The sequence below is a fragment of the Marmota flaviventris genome, chromosome 5 (assembly GCF_047511675.1).
Source record: "Marmota flaviventris isolate mMarFla1 chromosome 5, mMarFla1.hap1, whole genome shotgun sequence".
NCBI classification, from domain to species: Eukaryota; Metazoa; Chordata; class Mammalia; order Rodentia; family Sciuridae; genus Marmota; species Marmota flaviventris.
In genome coordinates, this window is record NC_092502.1 from 25,497,247 (window position 1) to 25,513,724 (window position 16,478).

Here is a 16,478-nt window from a genome sequence, read left to right on the forward strand (position 1 = left end):
GACCGGACTTCAGCATTCACTACAAGGCTTGACTGCATACCTTCCAGTCAGGTCCACTACCACCACAGGGAACTGTTCCCTGAACCACACTGACTTTTCTCTTCTTGACCCATAATGAACAGATCAAGCAGGGCTTTTCTCAGTAACTCCTACTCAGCCTTCCCATTCAAGCCTAACCATTGCTTCCCCCAAGGAGATTCCTCTGACCTAGATTGAATTTAGTGTCCCTGCTGTACTCCCCTCCAATATCATCCTTTCCTTTCCCTATGCTTTTCACCTTCTTACTCACACACAGCACTGAATGTCACTAAAAGCATGAGATTCATCCATTTATTCACTAACTAAATATTCCCCTGAGCTGCCTACCTCATTGGGCCAGGAATTGCTATAAGTGCTAGGGATACAGTAGAGGTCAAATATCAAACTTATCTTGACCCACTCGAGATAAGAACTAAGAAAGATGAAGCAGGGTAAGAGGAATGGAGAGGGAGTCCAAGGTTGGGCCTTTTGTTAGTCGATATAGGGTGGTCTGGGAAGGACTCTCCACTACAGTGATCTGTGGGAAGAGCACTCCAGAACAAAAGGCCTGAAGCAGAAGAGCACAGGACAAGTTTCAGGAAAAGGATGGTGAAAAGGAGTGAAGTAAGGAGCAGACAGTGAAGGATGAGGGGGTGGGGGAAGGGAGGACCAACTCAGGTATATTCTTGGAGAATACTCTAACGTCTCCAGACTCTCAAAGCCTCAAAAAAAGAAAAACAGCACTCTTACCATTACCACTTCTACTATGTGCCAGGCTCCCATCTACTATGAGAAGCCAGCAGAAATTTTGAGCAGGAGTTACAGGAGACCAGAGGCTGCCACATTTCTCCTGGTGAGTGATGATGTGTGGTCCAGACTGGCAACAGAGAAGACAGTAAGAAATGTTTAGGTTGGACGCAATTTGTATGAGTCAAAAGGATGTACTAGCAAATTAGATGTGAAGTAACAAAGAAACAGTGGCAGTATGACCCCAAGGTCCTTACTCTGAGCAACTAGGACAGAGTTGCTTAACCACTTTCCTCATGTGTTTAATGGGTATAAAAGAGCACCTGCCAAGACAAGCTGCGCTAGAACAGGTGAAATGCTCAGTAAATGGTAATTAGTATATCACTATTACTTGTCTCGGGGTTATCAAGGCCTAAATAAAATTGTGTGAGAAAAGCAGAGCAAAAACCATACAGAGCGCCCAGGCAGACCATCCATCCTGATGGCTCCTAGCTACTCTGGAACTTTCAATCCTCTGAGAAGCTTGCAACTTCATTCCAAAGCAAGAAGAAAAGAATGGCTGTTCAAATTCCTGGAATGAATATATAAGGGTAAGGTGATCACATACAACTGGAGGATTATTACCAAGAGTTCTATAAACAAGACCTCTGATGCAAGGTCGTTTGAGTTTATTAATATCTCAAACTTGACAGAGAAGTCCCTCAACATATATCAGAGTTTTATCTGGCCAGCTTTACAAAATCCATCAGTAGATCCACACTTCACAAATAGCCCATAATGAAATTTCAGTTAACTCTTGATTATCAACCTCCATTTAGGACAGGCCCAGATAAGCCCTCAGAACAGGTGATTACCTCAATTTACATATTGGCTTTGGAATGCATCTTGTGGAATACAAATGGATTACATTTGTATGGGACATTTTAATTCATAAACTGTGCTACCCCATACTCAATATCAACTTGATCCTCAGAAAGACCTCTGATCAAAGATTAGCCCCATTCTGAGAGTAAGGAAAACAGAGACTAGGCAACCTATGTAAGGTTACATAGCGCATAAGAGCAGAAGTCCTAAAAATGGGAGTTCATAACCCACTTGAATCAAAGTGTGAAATATGATATATCAAGAACTATGTAATGTTTTGAACAACCAACAATAAAAAATTTAAAAAAAAAAAAGAGCAGAAGTCCTCCGAACATGCTCTGATTTGAATTCTATAAATTTCTCCCTTCACAGAACCGTGCTGTTTCTCAAGTTTTTCATCTGTCTGACATTCCTTTTCTTGAACCCCAGGCAAGGTAAGGTCATATCTTCTGGTCACACCCTGACCGCATTCTGGACAAGCCATGGAAGTAAGCCTGGCTAAGGTACCTGTGGGACTGAGAGCCCTTCCCCCCAACACCTTAATTACCCCCTCTGAGCTTGTCTTGGATTTTGCAAATAGGGGCACTCCCTTCTGCCAAGCTCTCCATTTTAAAGAGATTTTTGTGGTTTCAGGCGTGCTCCTCTTCCCGGAGAACAGAATGGGTGCTGAGTAATAATAATAAGATGCTTACTCCAACTTAGGTCCCATTGCAGAGGGGTGGATCAGCAAAGAGAATGCCACCTCCCCCCCCCCCTTAGGGTAAGAGGGCTCATGACTATCCCCTCCCTTAAAGAGTCAGAAATACCTTCCCTTCCCTGCCACAGTGAAATTCTAACTCCATGCCTAGAAGGAGAAGGGCAAGGTGGCCCAGGGCTCCAGGTAAAGGCTGTGATCTTCTCCCTGCAGAGTATGTCCTAACTGTGTGCTCTGGGAAAGGAGAAAGTAAGGGGGGTAGGAGTAGCTTAAGCCTCACTTACTAAGGCTAAACTAGCAGTTCTTTTTGAAACAGAAGTGCAAAGAATTGGGCAAGCATTAACAAAATAACCTCTCAAAGTTAAAAACGAAATAATGATCACATCATTATCAGCTCCTATAAAATACTACTTAATATCATCTAAAATTGTCAAATTTCCTAAATTGTCACCAATGTCTTTTCATAGTCCCATTTCTTCAAATCAGGATTCACAACAATGCATTGATTGATGACTGAACCCTTTCATCTATACCAATTCCCAGCTTTAAAAATGCAATTTAATTAGGTCTGGGGTTGTGGCTCAGCAGTAGAGTGTTCCTCTCACACACGTGAGACCCTGGGTTCGATCATCAGCACCACGTAAAAATAAGTAAGTGAAATAAAGGTACTGTGTCCAACTACAACTAAAATATAAATATTAAAAAATGCAATTTAATGATTGAAAAAATAATTTTTCCTAGAGTTCTCACATTTAGAAACTGGATAACTGCTACCTCACAATTAATTTGTTCTTCTATCCCTATTTTCCCTATAAACTGGCAGTTAGACCTATGGTTCTATTAGAGCTGGGTATAACTTTTATTTGGTGGGGGAAATCTTTCATATGTGGTACTATGTACTTTTGATTATCACACTGTTAAGGCACACAGTGTTTGGCTGTTCCTTATGAACCCGCAATCCATTAACTTAGGTTCCTGAAGCCAAAAGTTTCTCTCAGGTGCTCAAAGACCTTGGAATTTTAATCACAATGGCATTTGGGTGGTGGTGGGGTGTATGTGGCTTTGATAAAAAAAAAAAAAAAAGAAAGAGAAAAACAACAACAAAAAAAAAACTTGAAGACATTTATATCAAAACCAATTCCCTCATTTTGCAGATGAAGAAACAGAGGCAGAGAAATCATGGGATGTGCTGGCATCCACCATGCTGGTCAGGAGCATGATCAAAACTGGAATTGACACTAATAATGCTCATCATTTATTAACAAAAAAGTTAACATAGCAATAACTAAATAGGCAGTATCGTTGCTTGTTCTGTGCCTGATACTCCACTAAGGGATTTATAAACACCACTTTTAATTCTCACAATACTCTGAAATGGCTTCAGATACTCATTATTTTCATTGTGAGGACTGAGGCAACAGGGTTCCTCTGAATAATGCATCCAAGTTAGAAGAGAGTTAGGACTCAAAGTGCAGACTATATGATTCTAGGGCAGGAACTTGAAATTTCTTCTATCCAGGCTACTTCCTGTACTTGGAAGAGGAGCCAGGGTCTGCAGTAGCCCTGACATTGTGGGGTTATAGTGATGCCCCAGATCTATAACAATGCCAATTAGTACAGCTGAGGAATCCAGTGAAGGGTCCATACCTAGAAAAGAAAAGTGAAAGGACAGTACAAGTTTATCTGGGCCAGCTCAGTGTGGTGGAGGATCCCTAGGGTACCATGAATCAACAGGATAACCTTAAGTCTCTGACCCTGTCCCCAACTCCAGCACTAGTTAAGCATTCTTATTACACCAAGGTAAAGGTACGTACACAACAAACCCACGGATTACCCCTGCTGGGTAGAAGGTTTGCACTTACATGCGCAGCAGCCACAGCACATGCAGTCCAATTAGGCTGGCCTTTCTCCACATCCCTGGAACACATGTGTACCCTCCCCCCCATAGTCTTCACGAAAGTAAAAATAAAAATGTTAACACTTCTTTTTTAAAAAAACTCACTATACTCTGAAGCAGAAATTGCCAATTCTTTGCTTCTCCAACCCTTAAGATTACCCATACTATGTCTGTGGAAAAGCAAAAGTCAATTTTTAAGGAGAGAGAACCCACTTATTTCAGGGGCACTGATGCCATACACACACAAAAAGGCTTCTATTCGCCAACACCCTCATTTTACAGATGAAGAAAAAATGAAACTCAGAGAAAAGCCCCAGGAAGTCCCAGTCTCTCAGGCATCCCAACAGCTACCTTATGCTGGGTATTGGGCTAAATAATTTAAATGTATCATCACAGGGAATGTTCACAATGGTTCCCATAAGGCAAATACATCATAAATTAATTTCTATTACATGAATGGGAAAGGTGAGACACAGCTAACAAGTGGCAGAGCTAGCATTTGAGCCCAGGGAGTTGACTCCAGCGCCTTTGCTATATACCATTTCTTCTTTTAACTTAGACATCCTTAGAAGGGTTATGGTTAGAATAAGGCGGAAAAAAAAAATACTCTGTGGAAGGAAGGGAGTCCAAAAAGCCAAAAAGCAAATCACAAGACTTAAAAAACTACAAACCTAGGGCTTGGAAGCTTAAATCAGAATAGAGAACCCCACAAGAAAAGAGAGAGATCATAAAACATATTTTATTACTAGTTACTGCTTGTGTCCCTTAAAGAACTAAAACACCAACATCTGAGCCAAAAGGAGGGCTAAAAATAGGCATTTGCAGCAAGCCTTGGAAAGATTTTAGCTTGCTTATGAGGCATTCATTTCTGTAGACTCCCAAAAAACATATGTATCACAGAACACAAAAATTCCCAAGACCACACAGTCACTCCACTGGTGTCACATTAAACTTGTCCAGGCTGCAAATAAAACCAGAGCAGGAAAGGGCCTTAGACATCTATTTTGGCTGCAGAGAAAAGGCCACCACCACCTAATCTCACCAAACAGAACCCAATCACATAATTTTCTCTCAAAAAGCATCGGAGTCCTAATGACAGGCTTAAACAGAGAAGTTACTGGATTAATTCAGTTACTCTGTCAAAGACTACTCCAAAGATTCTAAACAATGAGAGACACTCTCTTGCCTTAAGATTCCAGAAAAACAAGAACAGAGCAAATCTTATCCAACTCAGAACTTTGCTTTGGGCAGTTAAAGCAAGTCAGCTTATCCGTTCAGAAGGAAAGGCGAGATGCCAGCCAAACTGTCTTCTTCCCACGATCAATAACCCCAGTGATGCAAGCTCTCAAGGGCCGCTGGACTTACACAAAATGCCAGCTCAGGCACCCAATACCACCTGATGTCATGGCTGATTTAAAACCCACAAGGCAGGTTCACCATTAGTTAAGTAGCAGCAGACAGGATGAGTAGCCCCAGTTAAACTTCTGAGTGCTCTCTCCTGGTGATGATTATACCTCTGAGTTTAAAGAGGGGGACAGGATAAAGAATGTCTTAAAGTTGTTTTCCCTTACTCTGTGGGTGGATAAGAGGGATGTGAAAGAAAATGGAGGTTCCAGCACTGCTCTTTGCATAAAGAGGGTTCTGGAAGGGAAAGGAAGGGAGGCAAAAGGAAAAAAACACGATTTGAGGTACTGCTGGTAAAACCCAAATCCTCCTCTAAATGAAGCAACCTTTGGCGGAGGGGGCGGGGGTGTAAAAAAAAAAAAAAAAAAAGGAATAAAAAGGTAACAAGCTGTTTTCATGATTGACTGATCTGGTTTCCCTGGGACAGGGAGTGAGTCTCCTCTCTAAAATACGAAGGCATTAGGCTCCCCCTACAATTTTACCCATTCTGACGGTTCAAACAAGTCAGCCTCAACAGCGACTGAAGTAAGGGAGGAGTTCTGGAAAAGCACTCGGGCTACTGGCAGAGGCCATCATTCTAACCCAGCCAGTTTTAATACTGGCCCATTTCAAAAGGACAAAAACCGAAGAACCGAGACCCACGGTGCCCCAAAGCACTGGCAAGGGGAGGACCGAGGGCGCGCCCCCCAAACTGGCCGCGGATCTGTTCTCCGCAAAGGGAGGCCAAGAGCAGACTCCATATTCTGCACCGCCTCCCTCCCCATGCTGACACGGCTCTGCTGGGATTTCCTACACCCTCTCCTCCCCCGAAAGGGACGGGTCCAAACCGACCAAAAAACGCAGGGGGAGGAGGGCTCGGGAGGCGCCGGTCGGCAGTCACATGCAGCTCCCCGCGCGGGGAGGCACCACGTCTTCCCGGCAGCGGAGGAATGCCGCGAAGGGGGCGCACTCACACCGCGAACACGCACACCCGGCCGCCGCCGCCGTGCGCCCCGACCCGCACCGAACGCCGAGGCCCAGCGGCCGCGAGCAACCCGCCGGCCGCCGGCGCGGCGCATGGCGCCCAACTGTCACCCGCCCGCCCAGCCGGCCACTCCCTCCCCCGCCGCACACGCCCCTCGAGTCGCCGCACGCCCCTCACCCGCCTCACATTTTCCGCCAGCCCCTTAACCGGCTCCCCCCCGCACACTCGCCGTCGGTCTCCCCCTCAAGGCGGAAGACGCCAGGATCAGGGAGGGAAACCACCGAATTCAATGACACGCTGGGTTTCCTTTTCTCCCCTCTTCCCTTAACTGACCCCCAACGCGTATCCAAATTGGGGACCCAGCCGCCTATCACCTCCCGAGGACAAAACTTGATAACTTTAAAACCCCGAATCCGTGCGGTCGGCGGCAACTCCTCGCCGGCGCTGGGCTGCCCATGACATATGCTCATTAAACATTTACAACATGGGGACGCTCGCAAGGCTACCAAAACCAGGAGCGTGGGGCGCGGTGGCAGAGGGGCCTTCCTGAAAGGTTAAGCCGACCCCGGCTTTGCTCTCCCTACCCAGGCCAGCGCCCACCCTCTCCTGGCGAGGTAGGCCCGAACCACGCCGTTGCCCACTAACCGCTGCGGCCCAGGCGGTGGCAGTGGCTTCCCCGAGGCCTGGCCCTCCGGCAGGGCAGGGTCCCCAGAGTGCGCTGGGGGAAGCACGGCGACCCCAACGAGCCAGGAGACAATTTCAAAAACACCAGAGTCACCACGATCAGTGGCCGACCCCCCGGGTCCCGGAGGCCGCTGGGGGAGGGGACGCCTAGTCCCCGGAAGAGGCCCCCGGACGCCAACTGGGAGACCCACCTGGAGGGGACTGTCCGTTCACGGTGGCCAGGACCGGCGGCAGCGCGTTCTTAGTCCACGGGTTCACCTTGGGCGGGGGGGCTTCCACGAAGTCTCGGCGCCCGGCGCCCGCGGCTCCGACAGCTCCTCCGCCAGCGCCCGGCTCGCCGCCGCCCTCCTCTCCGTCGCTGACGGCCGGGCCCTCAGCGCCGGGCAGCTGCGGTGGCCGCGGGCTCTCGCGCTCCGGCGGCCCGGTGGCCTCCTTGTGTGGCTTGGCGCAGGGCGGCCGAGGTCTCCGGGCGCCGCCGTCCGGCTCCCCCCCTCCGACGTCGTTTGCCCCGGGCTCGCCCTTGCCTTCGGGCGCCGGCGGCGGCTTCTTCCTCACCAGCCCCCCGTGCTCTTCGGCCTGCAAGAGCGGGGCGCCCCCCGGCAGCAGCGGCTCCACCTGAGTGGCCATCTGCGCGCCCGCCCCCCCGGAGAAGCCGGGCGCGCCCGAGGTTGCCTCCCCCGCCTCGAACTTGGCTCGCAGAGCGCCCGCGACGCCTTCCTCCCGGGCGCCGGGCACCAGTCCCCACGGAGGAGAATCGGGATTCACGCTAGGCGCGGCTCCCTTCCCGGTCGGATGCAGCCGCCGTAGATCCGAGGCCCAGTGGCGGGGCGGGGGGGGGAGGAAGGCCCCCCACTCTGCGGTCCAGGCCTCCTCGGCGCGCGTCCCCCCCCGCCCGTTCCTCGCAGGGCGCCCCCACCCCGAGCCTGGCAGGCCTCTAGTTCCGTCCCTCCCTCCCCCCCGCCCCCGGGGCGGCCCGGGCTTCCCGGCTCGGGGGCTGCAGCAATATGGACGGACGGGGGAGAGGCGCGGCGAGCGGAGCAGACCACGCGATCCGCGGCAGGCGGCGGGCGGGCGCGCGCCTCGCGACGCGGAGAGCGAGGGGAGGGGACGGCGCAGCGGGGGCGCGCCCGCCGGGCCGGCCCTTGGCGACGGGCGGCGGGAGCGCGCGCGCACGGCCCCGTGGCCCCGCCCCCTCTCCCCGCCCCTCGCCTCCGATTCCTCCGAGCACCGCCCGGGCTGGGGGTGGGGGTGCCCAGACCTGACGGGGGCGAGCACGTGCCTGATGCAATTCGGGAGGGGGCGGGGTGGCGAGAGGGACTGGAGAGAAGGGGGGGTGAAGAGGGGGAGATGTCTTAAAGGGCCAGCGCTGGAGAACTGCTGCAGGTGGAGCACATGGGGACGCGCCACGCGGCTGGCCCGGCCTGCTCGTGCTCTTTAGTTTGAATGCTGGATCCGCGGTAAGGACCCTTTGATATCAGTCCTGACTTCGAACATGCAGAAGAGGGGACCCCATCAAGACCGAAGAAACGCCAACGTCGTCCCCTGTCCGGTGCCCTGCAGACCTGCTCCCCTTCAGGCCCCGCCCGGGTGACCTTGGGCGAGCCGCCCTCACCTCCGCTGGCTCTGCTCTGCTCCTCCCAGCCGGGACGGGCCACGACTGTGTCCCGAGAGGGGTTCGACTCCGGGCCTGGAAGACCAGCCCTTAACCTTTCAGGGCAGTGGATGTCTATGAAGTAGGCATGAGTTACCAATGCCCCCCCACCTGGTCAGGCCCCCGGAACCGAGTATTTATAGGCAGGAAATGTCTTTTCTTTCAAAAGGTTTTTGTGTTTTCTAAAGAATTGCTTTGAGTAGAGTTGAACCAATGCTCCAGAGATATGAATTTTATCCTGGCCTTGACCCCTACCAACTCCGCAACTCTACTGTCACTTCCATCTCCGTGGGCCTCAATTTCCCCACTGTAAAATGAAGGCGCGATGTGTGACAGCGGTTTCAAATTTCAGTGTACATTCAATTCAATAAATATTTACTGTCCTCCTACTGTGGGGGCCTGCAGAGTTCTAGGAAACGGGTTTGTCAATAAACAAGGCTAGGGGCTGGGGATATGGCTCAAGCGGTAGCGCGCTCGTCTGGCATGCGTGCGGCCCGGGTTCCATCCTCAGCACCACATACAAACAAAGATGTTGTGTCCGCTGAAGACTAAAAAAATAAATATTAAAAAAATTCTCTTTCTAAAAAATAAATAAATAAATAAACAAGGCTAACAAGCCCATATCCTCTTGGAATTTACATTCTAAAGTGGGGAAAGAGAAAATAAACATTAAGTGACAAACAAATGCTTGTTCAGTATGAGGACAGTAATTACTGCTGTGATAAGTGAGACTAGACTGGCCACTTAGGGTGATATCCTTGAATTCAGATCCCAAAGTATCCTTAGAAATTAGGTGTGGCCTGGGATTGGACCCAGAAATCTAGAGTCTAACAAGACCCCTTAGCGCTTATACACATCAGGTGGGCCCCGGGGCAGATTTGGCTTCTGACTGGCTGTGATCCACCTGCCCCAGACTTAACAGCCTGGAATGTTGGCCATCTCCAAAACAAGGATTAGACACACCACCTGCTGGATGTAGAGGAAGGCTTAGTGAAAAGGCTCTTGAAACTGCCCCAGCCAGCAAGGCTGGGCTCTGAATCAGGAGTTTTAAGTACTGGTGAGAACAGGCCTGGCAATCTGAAATTTATTCCAACTTTTCAGTCTCCTCCAACTCTCCACACTCTCTGAGCCCTGTCTCCGGAAGGAAAAATGGGGGTGAATAATGCCTTAACTCTTAACTCTCTGGACTTCGGTGAAGGATCAAGTGAGGCAATGTTAGACAAAGTGCTGTTTTAATGATATACACTTAGACCAGTGCTTCTAAAGATGTATCAAGGGCCCCGGGTACATACCTATAATCCTAAAGACTAGAGAGGCTGAGGCAAGAGAATCCCAAATTGGAGGCCAGTCTGGACAATTTAGCCCAGATCCTGTCTCAAAATTTAAGCCCTGGGTTCAATCCCAAGGACTGTAAGTAAATAAATTTAATTAAAAGTGCTGGCTATATTGCTCAGTGGTAGAATTCTTGCCCAGCATGCAAGAGGTCCTGGGTTCAATCCACAGCACCAAAAAGAAGTTTTAAAAAGTGGTATCGAGGAAGGCAACAAATAAAAGTATGCCAATGAATTTAAGCAGGATTTTACATAATGGCATTATATATACTCCTAATCATGAGGCAAACTATTGTACATTGCCACTGGAAGCACTATATTTATTTATAAATATTTCCCGGTGATATTATTCACACTAGACCCTCTCTGTTGTTAACAGGGCACGTAATTGTCATTGTTGGTCATTTTTTTTCTATGAAAAAAAACTTTTTTTTTGTTTTGGGAATTGTAGTAGTACAAGGGTTCTTTGTGGACAAGTAAGTGGTTCATGTTACCCAGGAGAGTCACAGCCAAAGGATCCTGGCCAGGCCCTGCTTTGTAGAACCTGGAGGGGAACTAGGATCCACACACCCTAGACCTTCCCAGCACCAGGGAGGGGCACACTGGGGCCAAAGAAAAAAAGAGAGAGAGAGAGATCCTCATTAGGCTACATCTTGGAATTAGAGAGTGTTAAAGCTAGGGGAAAAAAAAAAAAAAATAATCTCAGTGATTACTCAATCTCCTTGTTTTGTAGATGAGGAAACTAAGCCTCAGAGAAATAAAGTTACTTATCCAAGGTCATGCACCCACTCCAGGAAGAACCAGTCCTCACCTCTTAATCTGTTAATCCTAAATTCAGTAGCTTTTCCTACATTAAAATAACAGAGGGTTGTACAACTATAATGCAACAATTTAAAAAAATGTGGAAAGAGAAAAAAGAGGGTTGGGCACATAGCTCAGTGATAGAGCACTTGCCTAGCATGCTCAGGCCCTGGGTTCAAGCACCATAAAAATAAATAAATAAATAAGAGGAGAGAAAAATTCAAATTTGTCACCACTGCTAGGAAAGTACAAGTTTAAAATGACAGAATTGGGGCCAGGTGTGGTGGCTCATTATCTATAATCCCAGCCACTTGTGAGGCTGAGGTAGAAGGATCGAAAGTTCAAATTCAGCCTTGCAACTTAGCAAGGCCCTAAGCAACTCAGTGAGACCCTGTCTCTAAATAAAGTATGAAAAAAAGGGCTCAGTGGTTAAGCTCCTCTGAGTTTAATCCCTGGTACCAAAAAAAAAAAAAAAAAAAAAGATGGAATTGGGATTTAATTCAGGTTTTGGATTCCTGACCCAATGTGGCATTCTATGTGTATGTTTTTGTTTGTTTGTTTGTTTGTTTTTGTAAATGACAAGTCACGACCAAATAGTGAAAAATAGCTATTTTTATTAAATATTATTTTCTGAGTTCTATGAACCCATTCTTAACATTCATTAACTCATTTAATTCTTATAATAACCCAATAAGATAGGTATTCTTTCCCTAAATGTCAGCTGAGTTTCTACTAGGTACCAGGCAATAGACTAAGCCCTGAAGCTGTTATTGTCTTCAATTATAAAGGAAGGACACTTCCTTTATAAGGTGGTAGAGGAAGGGGATTGAGAGACAGGGAGGAGGGGATAACATGGGGAAATACTGGAGAGTGAAATCTACCAAATTACGCTATGTCTATGTACAAATACACCATAATGAGATGCACTAATTAAAATAACAATAATGGAAGATCAGAAGAGTAGAGCAAGTAGAAGAGGGGGAGGAAGGGAGAGAAAGGGAAAGTACTAGGAAATGAGCTTGATTAAATTATGTTATGTGCATGTATGAATATGGCATCATGAATCCCATTATTATGTATGATTTTAATGCACTAATAAAAATGTGACAAAATAAGATGGATGTTCAAGGTCATAGGCAGCAACGGAGTGTCAGTGTGGGGTTCTTCAGAGCAGTCTAAGTTCCCAGACCTTGTTCTTATGTACCACTTTGTTCAGCCTGCCTCTCCTCCCTCATTGTCATATCCATCAATACTGAGGCCTTGAAAGATCCTAAAAATGTTGAATCCTGTGTCTCTAAAAGATAAACTCTAATTAGGGGACCAAAGAATTAAACAATCCATGACCTCAGGCCAAACAAGAAGGTTTGAGAAGGTTGGACAGAGTATGCTTTTTGTGACAACAATCAAGCTAACTTGTGCCCAAGGCTTAAATAGATCATGTTCTCAAATTCAGTACACAGGCGCACACACAGGGACACAAATCCAACTTAAAAAATAGCGATTATAGGTTGGCACAGTGGAACCCATCTGCAATTCCAACAACTTGAGAAACTAAGGCAGGAAGACCCCAGGTTTGAGGCCAGCCTCAGCAACTTAGCAAGAACCTCTCACAAAATAAAAAAAGGCTGGGAATGTGGCTCAGTGGCAAAGCACTCCTGGGTTCAATCCCCAGTACTGCAAAATTAATTAATTAATTAATTAATTAAAAATTCTAAAGTGGATCCAAAACCTCTTTATAATTAAATATGTATTTTTTTTTCCTGGTGCTGATTTCCTTAAAGAGAGACAGGGGAGAGACTAGAGAGGTGGGAGAATTGTTTTATAACCTGAGGCCCCTCTCCTGGCTTTGTAGAATGAGTCTGGGCAGCCTCCTGAGCTTTCCTGGGTTGCTACAAAATGGATGGGGCTGGGGTTATAGCTCAGTGGTAGAGCACTTGTCTGGCATGCATGAGGCACTGGGTTCGATCCTCAGCACCACATAAAGATAAAAATAAAGATATTGTGATATTGTGTCCATCTACAACTAAAACATATATTTTTAAAAAATGGAATACCTGCCTGTCTAGCTTAGAAGCATGAAAGAAATTACAAAGTTTTCATGAAACTGTCTTGTGGCGGAGGGTGGGGGGTGGGGGGAGGTAGATAAAGAAGGGGGCATGGTTCTTTCAGCAACCACCAGGCGCTGAGCAATTCAGTAAGACCCTGTCTCTAAATAAAATACAAAATAGGGCCGGAGGTGTGGCTCAGTAGTTGAGTGCCCGAGTTCAAACCCCAATACTTGGATCTGTAGTTCTGTTCCCCTTTGAGTTTGAGTTTGATTTTTCACAGGACCTGTATTTATACAAGAACTGGCACTGTACTGCTCACTCCTGATATCAGAGCCTCTTGAGTCTACCTTTTTTTTGGGGGGGGGGGGGTACTGGGGATTGAACCAAGGGTGCTCTACCTCTGAGCTAAATCCTCCAGTCTATGTTTTTTTGAGACAGGGTTTGACCAAGTTGCTGAGGCTGGCTTTGAACTTGTGATCCTCCTGTCTGCTTCCTGAGTTGCTGAGATTATAGGCTCTGAGGTTTCTTTATACCAACAATTCAGGAGAGAGGGGGAGTTGAAAAGGGAGGGGCTTTGGCAGACCCTGAAGATTCTTGGATCTTCTGGCACATGCCATGAAATGATTTCAGTTCTCAGGAGGAGGCCCAGCCAAGGTCTCCTCCTGTGAAGTGGATGTAAACAGCAAGAATTGATAATCCTTTTCCATCCAATTAGCCTCTCCATCCCCATTTTACAGATGGAGTAGGCTCAGAGGAAGTAAAGGGTGGTAGAGGAGGAGGAGGAAGGTTTGCAATGAGGAACTTTGACAGCCTCTGCTTCTGCTCAAAATCTCCAAAATCCACACCCAGTATAGCCTGATCCTAACCTGTCCCACTGCCTTCTAACCACATACCCTATACTCCAGCAATAGTGAACCACTCACTGTTTCTTTCATTTTTTTCCACTAACTTTTTTTTTTTGGTACCAGGGATTGAAAACTATAGGCAATTTACCGCCACATGCCCAGCCCTTTTTAATCTTCTTTTTTTTTTTAAAAATCTTGAGACACAGTCTCACTAAATTGCTGACACTGGCTTTGAACTTGCAATCCTCCTACCTCAGCTGCCCAAATCACTGGGATTACAGGTATGCGTCACCATGCCCGGCTCAGTTGACAAATTTACTGAGCATCTACAACTTGCTGTTTACTGCCCAGGCTCCGAACAGAGAGAGATGTGCAAGACACACATGTTCCCAGCTTTTAGGAAGCTCCCTGTCTTATTCCTTATGGCAAATTGTTTTCCTGCCACGGTTCAAATAACAAAGCTGTTGAGAGTGAGATCTTGAATATGTCTGCCAACTTGATCACCTTACAACCCTGGCACAGATTTAAACCTCTCTAAGCCTCAGTTTCCCCAGTGTATAAATTAGAGATGAGAATGCTGTTTACCTCATCTCTTCGGAGAGCACTGAGATAATATATGCAATTTAATAGCACAATGCCTGGTGCCTGGTATGTGCTAAGGAAATATTAATTACCTTTCATTATTGTTATTACTACCAGTAATACCTTTCCATTTCTACTGGCCCAGAATTCCACTTACCTTTCAACTTCTTCACAAAATCTTATTTCATCTCCATACCTAGAACAGATTTTTCCCTGTTCTTAACTCTTGGCAAAAATTTCTCTGAAGCATATAAAGTATTTTTCACATTCTGCATTGAACTATGGTTAGCTCTGTGCATGCTCTATCCCCTGTCTTTATGCAGGAATCATACCTCATTCTTCATAGTGTCTCTTGTGGTACTTGTCACTGGTGCCTTATATAGAACAGAAACTTTGGGCCTATTTTCTGAACAAAAGAATGAATGAATGAATTCCAAATCACTCCTGATCACATTAGTTTTGGTAATGAAAGCAAGACTGTTAAGTGCCAATTGCTAAATTATACATATTTTGATTGATATCAATATGTAGATAAATTATAAATATTTTGATATATAAGTTATACATCATAATTTATCTACTTTATATTTGACAGGTAAGTCATACATATTTTGATTTACATTTTTAATTGTATATGATAAGTACATAACTATGATATTTTATATTTTATGATGTATTTGCATGACGTATATGATAAAATATAATGTCAAAATAAAATGTGCTAACTTTAGTAAACAGGAACAAAAGTTAAGTCTAGTGGAACAATCCACATATAGGTCTCCAACCTAGGGTCAATCACTGGCCACATGTTGGTTTATTTTCTTCTAGTCTTTTTTCTGTCTTTTACATAGCTGCACATAGAGCAGTTATGTAATACTGCACATAGAGCAATTTTACTTCTTGCTTTTTTCCTTCATTAACTTTGTTTTATGATTGCTGTCTCCACATCATTGCAAATTCTTTCCATACGGTCAATTAAATATCATCTATTGAGTACCTATGGTATGCATTATATTACAGTGACCCACCTTCTGTTTGTATCACACTGTATATTTTATAAAAGGCTTCATGAAGGCAGGATAGGCATGATTGCCCCTAGTTGGCAGTGAAAAACTGAGACATTGATATTGTCTTGTTCCAGGATGCCAGCGTGGCAGAATAAAGATCTGAGCCCCATCTCTCCTCCCCCATTCCAGACCCCTAAGCCAGTCAAGAAACAGAGTACACAAAGAAAAACAAAAACAAAAAACAAACAAACAACTCAGGTAACCATTTTTAAACATTCCAGGGTCAGGAAATATCCAAGTGCACGGAGACAAATGGAAATCTGAAATCAAAACGAAGGCAGGAAAGCACCCCCTCCACAAGACCGTGACCAGTCAAGCGTGGGATTGGCCAATAGAACTGTCACTCAGTCAAACAGCAGCACTGAGCTCCAGGACAGAAGGGTCCTGCCCTAAGGACTGGAGTGGAAAGGATAAGGACCAGGCATGGTCCTTGCCCAGGGAACCCGACTCCTTACCCCAGCACACTGTTCTCCTCATAGACCACCTGCCCGGCCTTGACACGTGGCACAGAAAAGGTGGACCAAGAGTTTGAGATCAGAAGAACTGGGCTTTGGCCAGCTTTCATTATTGCCTAGTTCCTAGTTCTGTGTCCTCAGACAAATCACTTTGCTTTTCTGAGCTTCAATGTCTCCATATGTAAAATGGTGAAAAGAGAAACATTTGCTTGATAAAATTCATTATGCCTTTAGAATATTAAATGAACCAGTACTCGTGAAGGTGTTTAACAGTCCCTGCTCCGTCACCCACCAGCTTTGTAACCTTGGACAAATTCTTTGCCTCTCTCTGCCTCAGTTTCCTCAATTGGAAAGTGGGAATGATAACAGTACCTACCCCTGAGGGTTATTGAAAGGGCTAAGTGAGTTAAAGAATTCAAAGTGCTT

The 16,478-nt window shown here is 46.3% G+C and overlaps 1 protein-coding gene across 3 annotated transcripts in view; it reads right to left on the bottom strand.

Moving 5' to 3' along the window:
• The window catches only part of Larp1 (La ribonucleoprotein 1, translational regulator), an 84,338-nt gene that overhangs the window by 43,533 nt on the left and 24,327 nt on the right, over nucleotides 1–16,478 (bottom strand). Inside the window, exon 1 of one of the 3 annotated variants that reach the window (XM_027938770.2) lies at nucleotides 7,464–8,337. The exons of 1 other annotated variant lie outside the window; for it this stretch is intronic. In XM_027938770.2, the coding sequence (XP_027794571.2) occupies nucleotides 7,464–7,899 (436 nt within the window). In that variant the 5' untranslated portion in view covers nucleotides 7,900–8,337. Of the gene's footprint in view, nucleotides 1–7,463; nucleotides 8,338–16,478 lie in introns of those variants that run through there. One more of the 3 variants, XM_071612032.1, reaches the window with a different exon arrangement.